An 8,430-nucleotide genomic window follows, 5' to 3' on the forward strand; every position below is an offset into this window, starting at 1 on the left:
GGGAGGTGTCTTACCTGCGCTCAGTTCCACGTTAATTGTGATGTACAAAAGAAATGTGCGTGGATTCAGGCGTACGCAGTTTGATACATCTGGATTTTTTGTGCGTACGCCGTTTTCTGGATTTGACCGTACGCCACGTTTCAGTAAGAAATCCACGCAAGTCTTTGTACATTAGGTCCCAGGCCTTTGCGGAAAAATCAAGTCAACTGTGATGTCATGTTCTAGTAGCACCATTTAGAAATGTTAAAGGTCAACTTAAAGTCATGGTTCATAAGTTTTGCTTTCTGCTTTGTAGCTGTGTGACGGGGAAGTTATGTTGTTTACCAGAAATGTTAAAKAAGTTCAGAAAAAACATAAAGAACCTGTCACCCCAAGTGTGAGACACCAACCTTGAAGTTAAACCCTAGATAACAAGAAGTTACACTTTCCAAGTTGGTAGAAAAGACACATAAACAAACAAGCTGTTAGTTCATCTTTGCTGATAGGTCTGCCTGAACCTGTCTGCAGTCTTGAACTCCTTGTGCGCAAGGAAAAGAGCTGAGGTGACTTCACTCAGCCATGTGTCATTCTCTATATTTGAGGTACCTTGATAAATAAATTAAATAAAATATCCACAAGTATCTCATCAGAGCACAGTTGAGAAAACAGCCACAAACTATGTCATGTGAAACTGTCAGTTTAGGCATTTCTGATAGTCTAGCCCAGGGAGTCCCACATTTGTCCACACACATGGTCCACCAAATCGCATTAGCTTCTAGCCACACACCCACCGTGCAAGCCCAAAAATTATGCTACAAAATATGTAAAGAAACATCAACTTTTAGAACAGTCTCTCTCACATTTTTTCACTACTCAATATTAATACATTTGTTTAGCATAGGAATTTTATTACTAACATGTTTTTAACAATATTACATTTCAACTGAAAAACAAACTTCAACAAACTGTTGATAGGAACAAAATAAAACAAACCTCTTGAGCCCTATTAACATTTTTAGAATATTATGAATTATATTTTTAAATGACTGATTTTATGATAATGATATAAAACATTTATTAGATCATTTTTATTTTTATATTTCTTTTCTTAACCTCCCTCCAGCTTTCTGGGGCCCTTTAACAGCGTCCACTTTGATCATGAGTGGTTCATGCCAACAACAGCTAATCTTTTACATCAGTGGTGTCCAATTCTGGTCCTCAAGGATTCAAATCAGTCAATTCATTCAGTCAAATCAGGTGTGTTGGAGCAGAAAAGCCCTCTAAAACATGCAGGATAGTGGCTCTCAACAAAAGGGGAGGCAGAGTTGACGCTGAGAACACAGTGACGTCATTTTTGTCATGAAACCGCGATAATCCGAGTCGATTTCAGGAGTTCAGAGGGAGTGTGAAGTAGGCTTTAGAGATTAGTCGTTGCACCCCGGCAGTAACTGACTTACCGAGTAAAACAAGTGTTTTCCTCTTGAACGACGGTAGTTTCACCACTTCTTCATAAGTCACCAAATCTAGTTGGTCAAACACTGAACAGAGGAGAAGGAAGAAGTTAGCAGAGGGTAATATTAACACAGGAAGCAAAACTGAAAATTAAAGAGAAATTCTATATAATCAGAAAAGATCTAAAGCACTGCAAGAAAACTTTTGACATTTCTGTATTAAACCTGTGCAGAATACAGTTACTGACACATGGTGGTTTTTCTTAGTGAAAGGTAATGGGTACTAAGTTCAACTGCAGGTCTGTTACCAGGCTGCGCTTATTTAACCAATAAAAAATTAGTGGGTAAAACCACAGTGTGCACACAAACTAAAAGGGRAATTACAAATCAAGCCATGTTATTTAAATGATGCTTAATGTCTTTAAACCTGTCAGATTGAGAACTAGCATCAATCTGAATCACATTGCTTTAACAACAAATCAGAGCAGCTCATAAAGCATTCAAGAGTCAAGGAAACATCAGGAAAAAAGATGAAGAGGGAAAAAGGATACCAGCTTTGAGTTACTTACATGCAGCCATGTCATTGGATAAGAGACAGCATGAAATATGGACAAAGGATGGGAGTGGAAGGGTTAATAAAGACCATAAAAGAATAACTTAAAAAAAGCCATTAGTTACCATAAAAATTTAGACAGAGGTAGAAAATAGAGACTTTGAGGGAAAACAACAGACATGCAACATTTACAGGTGCAGCAATGTGATTAAGTCCTGTTTGCTTTGTTACACAAATACTAAAAAATACCTTATTAGTAAAAGTATAGTGTACAATAAAATTAAAAAATACTCCAGTGTATTTGGTGAATAAAGTACACTTTTATATTTCAAACTTTAACGTAAAACGTATTTTCTGCTACATATGACTACATTTTTACATGTCAACTTAAGTTAATAGTAATAAATAAAGTTCTCATCACTTTCAGTACCTGAAAGAAAAGTCTAAATAATGAGTAAGAGCAGAACTTAAAAATACTTCAGCGGTCAACTAGTGTTTCCCCCACTACTATCTAAGGAGTGTGCACTGCCACCCCCTGAATTATATAATAATTTCCAGTAAACAGCATTAAAAAAAACAGGGGAATGTAGTCAAATCAGATTATGTTAAACTGAAAATGTTTTATCTTTGTCACAATCAGTCGTAATGATGTTCCTCATCATCCTCAACCCCCTGCTGTTCTTATCTGGGAGTGTTTTGTTGGTCAGGTTTAGTTTTAGCAACATTGTGTGGTCAAAATTTAATGCTAACCAACAAGCAGAGACAAGGTTTTTGTCTTTCTCACTGTAGTTTTTATTGTAATAAAAAAAATCCAACATTAAACAAGTTGGTTAATAGTAATAAATAAAGTTCTCATAATTTTCAGCTCATAAAAAGTTGCTGATGTTACAAAAAATAGTGAATTCATCATAATCAGTAGGTTTTAAAATACCTCTATTAAATCATCCCCACCAAAAGTTCTGTCTGTTTTGTTTGCAGCCTTACCTGCGTTGTGCTTGGCCAGGTATTTGTCCTTGTACTGTTTTTTCTTTTTGCCAAACCAGGTACAGCTGGCCTGCTGCTCCTGCTTGGTCTTCTCCATCGCTATGCAGGCCACACGCCTACAAAAAGAAAAAACAAAAATTAATAATAATAATAATAATAATAATAATAATAATGCAAAACTTCAGCACAGAGTTGTGCTTCTACCTTATTTAATAAAGTTAGGAAATATGCCCACAGCTCACTTTAAACATTCAAACTGTTATCAAGCCAAACAGTTAAGCAGGTACTTAAAAAGGTGTGACGTTTATTAATAACATTAATCTAATAAAACTCAGCTCAGATTTATATGCTGAGCTCCCAGCATCCAATTAAAATGCTTTGAAAACAGCAAAAATGCAAAAATAACAGCTCGTGGGAGGAACTGTCTTAAAAATGAAGACTAAASTGTTGTACCTTGAATCAAAGCTCTTTGTTAACGTTAGCTGCACCACACAACTGTATCTGTTATGCAACCAATTTAAGAAATTAAGAAGAAATCTAAATATTGTTGGAGTTTTTTTGAGTGTGTATATATATGTCTGTGTGTATATATCTACAATATGTATGAATGTAGGCATGTATGTATGTATATCTTTATATATGTATGGGTATGTGTATATATTTATACATGCCATCCATGTATTTATACATTTATTTTTAGGTGAGCGGACAGATGTTGGGTGTGTGGTCCTGTGTTTTCTTGGTGTATTTTTAATATACTTCTAATCTCTATTTCAATCTTTTTAATTACTTCTCTCTTTGTTTTTTCCTTTTTCTCTATTTTCTCTTTACTTAAAAAATAATCACTGATGATGAAGAAATTAAGAAACTAATATTAAGTTCTGTTTTCTACTGAAGTGATTTAGAAAAAAAAAGATGCTTTGAAAACAGCAAAAATGCAAATATAACAGCTCATGGGAGGAATTGTTTTAAATATGAAGACTAAACTGTTGTACCTTGAATCAAAGCTCTTTGTTAACGTTAGCTGCACCACACAACTGTATCTGTTATGGAACCAATTTAAGAAATTAAGAAGAAATCTAAATATTGTTGGAGTTTTTCCTCACCACTCCTGCAGCTCGGGCGAGGGGATGAGGCCTGCTGTGCCATTCTTGGTGTTCTCCAGCTTTCCCTGCCACCAGTTGTGGTCGTCCTTGGARATGATCTGGATGATGTCGCCCACTCGGAAGCGAATGCCCGCCTCCTTACAGGGGATCAGGTCGTCTTTTGTCGGGTCGTACTCAAACTGGGCGCGAACGTAAATCTGTAGGCGCAGGAAAGCAAGACAAAAAAAACTATTAGGCATGAGTGAAAAGAACATCTCTGGAGACGTGAAAATATATATATAAGGTGCCAAGCTGCTCTTATTGTAAAAGACTGGTTAGAASAGTGGTGTCTAGTCCTGGTCCTTGAGGGCCACTTTCCTGAATGTTTCAGATGTTTGACTCATCTGATTTGATCAAACTAGTGACTTGACGACTAGAACACCCAGGACAGTGGCCCTGGAGGACCAGGACTGGGCACCAGTSGTAGAAGCAGAAGCAGGAAAATGCATCAACAAAGTGACGAGCAGCAGGATGAAAGTAATCAAGCCTCCACTGTGACGCTACAGTGAACATGGTGCTTCCTGCCTGCAGGTGGATCCACTGGTTCTTTAATGAGACACCAGACTATGCAAAGTGAAATGGGAAGAGCCGGGATCTACTTCTACAAAAAGAAAGGGGGGGATCCATTTCGTTCCATCTTACCTTGATGGACAATTTGTCCTTCATAGCAGGTCTGGTCATCTAGAGGTTGAGAGCATCACACACACAAATCATGCAATAGAAATTTTGGGGATGCACAAACAAAGTTAGTGTGATGAAGGGGGGGACCCAAAACTACATGTTAGATCTCAGTAGAGCCCACAAACAGAACCACACGGTTATTTTCTGATAATGTCTTCAATGTTGTGATGGAAACAAAAGAGACAGGATGACAGTGAAAGAACAAGAGGGCTTTAACACAGAGTACGTACATGCGTACATGATTTTTGGATGCGTTTAGTAGATTTAACAACAAAAGAGACAGACAGTGTAGCTGTAATAAATGATTAAATCTCACCTGACGGCCTTTAGGCTGGATCGTTGATGGCAGGTCCTGTAGAGGAAATTAGATTTTCTTTATTACCAGCAGCCATTAACCAGAGGAAATGATTCTGTGAAAGTGAAAAGAACTGCGCACGAACCAGGATGGAGCTTGTGACGCTGGCGTGACCGTTTGCAGGTGACTGGCGAGATAAATCCGGAGACTCTTTCTGCASCAGCGGTTATAAAACAATTTGTTTATTTAACTCGTACGACAAGAAAAAGGATCAGTGTGTGTGTTGAGGATGTCTCACCTCACATGACATCGACTGGGAGCGATAACTGGGTACAATCTTAAATGTGATGCTACCCCTCATCTCCCTCTGTGGGGAGAAACTCTCATTATTTACTCACAGTGGCTCGTTTAATCTRCCTCACAGCACAAGTCCAGGGTAGACACTTCCCTTCTTGAAAGATCAGTTTTCTTTGTACATTCAATCATTYCTGAAATAAAATAGGCTGTCGAATTTTAAATCCGAGTCAGACTTTAAGTGTGACGTACCAGCATCTTYTGAAGCTGCTCTACAGTCTGATTGGCTACGCTGATGCCGTTAATCTCTCGGATCTCATCGCCAACATGCAGAGTCCCTGGAGTGGACGAATAAAGGGATAAAGGGTTCAAATTAARTCCCGGGGCATAAAAACACCAGTTGCATTGACTACATTTAATTAATTAWGTCTCATCCAAGTGTCTGTTTTATAAACTCCACTAGATGACAAGAAGTACCTTGTCGATGGATCATGCCACCATGCATGATGCGAGCCACAATACAGTGGTTAAGGTCGTTCATTTTTAGAGTAATGCCCTGAAAGCAAAAGTGGGACAGAGACGTTTTGTTTTTAGTGGGTGGAGACATTCACTGGTCAATTAGGTAGCAGTTTCTGACGGCCTGCCTAAACATTTAACAATTGGGCTTCCTGTCTGCACACCATCGGCTCGTCTGTGTTCTTCTGGAACTGGACCAGCCGGACCCTGGTCACGTTCTCCAGGTCCATGTCCCCGTTGGTGCTGTCTGGGGAGTCTCCGTTCAGATACGGCGAGGTGGGAGGCGGTGTCACCCTCAGCGCCTCGTCGCTGTACACCTCGTGGGCCACCACATCGTGGGTCTGCAGCAGAGCCTGGATGACAACAAGAACAACAACCAGGTGCTTCAATACTCTTTTTTTCCCCTCCCTTTTTGTAAATGAACACAGTCTTAATGCAATATGCCCATTGGTTTTAACTCTGTATCTGTGTATTATCAGTGAGGAGCTATCCCTGAACAGTCAACACCACCAGCACATAAACACACACACATCCTGGCCRCCCATGTTTTTAACTGTAACTATGCAGCAARTAGTTCAAGAAGATAAGATCTCGTACCATGGTGCAAGGACGAACGTCTGTAAGACGTGTCTCTATTGGTTAGTTCAGACTGAAGCGATTTCCTGGTGTACCTACTTTGAATGTTGTCAATACATCAAACTGACAATATTAAAGGTTATCAGTCCCAGCCATCATTACAACTTTTCCAGCCAAAAAAAAAAAAAAAAAAAAAACAGCATAGGCACACACTTCTGCACTGTCTGTTGGAACTGGTGGCCATCTCTTTTGTGACAAATACAGAAAATGTCACTTCTCAGTAGGGATGGGTATCGTTAAGGTTTTATCGATACTACTACTCTTATTGGTACTGCTTATCGATCCGGTATTTTAACGGTTCTCTTATCGATGCTTTTCTATTGGAATAAAGCCAGTGTTCCCCCTAGGGAATTGGGGGGGGGGGGAGAACACACAAAAAATAAATAAAATACAAAACTAGTGCACGTGACTCTGTGTGGGTCAGTTTTGGTGACAGAATATGAATCATGTTTTCATCAGATTCTGTCCTTGGTGACTGATAATCCACAGAAAAATATGATAGTAACGTCGAGCGGTCAATGATAAAGTTACTCAATCGATACTTAAGTTCAAACATGAAGCAACATTTTTCAAAAATAAAATGCTGCACCGTAGCATCCGGTCAGAGGCAGGTTCAGATAAACAAGCAGGTCAGATAATTATTTAATCAGCTCTGACTGCACAGCAACTTCAGAATCAACAGCTTCCATAGGCTGCTTCTGTAAACACCACACTGAATGAATGAGACGTCACGTCTTTCTAAACTTCTAATTCTAAAAAAAATTCTAAACAATTTCATTATACATGATGAAGACGACAATAAACTTTCTTCTTAAGTGACCCAAGCAGAAAGCAGAACAAGAAATGTTTCCATTAAACACACATGTAATGACTCAGTTTTCAATAAAAGCGCACCTAACTAGCTTTGAACAGCTGGTTATCACTAATTACCAGTGTGCACTGATGTGGACTCAACTCTGTTTGCAAAACATCACCATCTTTTTGGAGCTCAGCCAATTCAAGATGGCTGCCACAGCTAACTGACTTTAGAGAACACAGAAATATCAATTATTCTATCATACAGATATTTAGCTAAAAATTATATGTGATTTTAGTTGAGGAACTCTACGTTGCACAAAATCTTCCCTATGACCTTTAGCATCAACAATCGAAGCAGAACCTGTCAGCTGCTACCTACTTGTTGATAAAATAGTTTAAGAGTAATAAGTCTTAACATATAATCAGAGTGAGACATCTCTGACAAAACTGCTGAATTATATTAGGAGAACCTGCAGTTATGATATAATTTTGACACTATGTGTTTTAGTTTAGATACTGTCATCTAAACCAGCTGCAGTGTTTCAGGACATCCAGTTGTCCAAGATATTTTAATTTGAGGTTTGTGTTTGCTTTATAATCCTTGCATAACAACAATACATGAGTACAGAGGGCTCAGATTAGATCAGATTACATTAAAATAAAAATAAAATTAATTACATTACTGTTCCTTTGTTTCTAAACAAGGAAATTATGAGCTCAGTTTGCAAACTGCATGCACTCAATTACTGATAGTTGAGCTTCATAACACCTAGGAATGTGCGATATGGCAAAAAATTCATATCACGATATACATTATGATGAGTGGCGGTAACGATATATATATCACGATATAAAACTTATAATAGAAAATAAATTAATCACATATTAATTGAGTGGAATGTATAAATATGTATAGGTAAAAAAAAACTAGACCTTAAAATCTCTTTTTAAGGAACACTAAAGTCTCGCATAAAAATCTGAATGTAAGGGAGACCTACCTGGTTAAATCAAAGATATACAAGTACATACAGTATATACAGCGGGTAATATAAGTATTGTACACGTCAACATTTTTCTCAGTAAATATATTACTAGAGG

General features: G+C 38.0%; 1 protein-coding gene across 1 annotated transcript in view; it reads right to left on the reverse strand.

Moving 5' to 3' along the window:
* Nucleotides 1-8,430, reverse strand: part of LOC106521337 (peripheral plasma membrane protein CASK) — a gene marked incomplete at its 3' end in the record, with an annotated part of 70,898 nt that overhangs the window by 8,478 nt on the left and 53,990 nt on the right. The window contains 10 exon segments of the mRNA XM_014013873.1: nucleotides 1,437-1,517; nucleotides 2,968-3,083; nucleotides 4,074-4,270; nucleotides 4,755-4,793; nucleotides 5,110-5,145; nucleotides 5,234-5,302; nucleotides 5,387-5,455; nucleotides 5,635-5,720; nucleotides 5,860-5,938; nucleotides 6,063-6,251. Coding sequence (XP_013869327.1) covers nucleotides 1,437-1,517; nucleotides 2,968-3,083; nucleotides 4,074-4,270; nucleotides 4,755-4,793; nucleotides 5,110-5,145; nucleotides 5,234-5,302; nucleotides 5,387-5,455; nucleotides 5,635-5,720; nucleotides 5,860-5,938; nucleotides 6,063-6,251 — 961 coding nt within the window.

Source organism: Austrofundulus limnaeus, unplaced genomic scaffold (genome assembly GCF_001266775.1).
Source record: "Austrofundulus limnaeus strain Quisiro unplaced genomic scaffold, Austrofundulus_limnaeus-1.0 Scaffold107, whole genome shotgun sequence".
In the NCBI taxonomy this organism is placed as follows: Eukaryota; Metazoa; Chordata; class Actinopteri; order Cyprinodontiformes; family Rivulidae; genus Austrofundulus; species Austrofundulus limnaeus.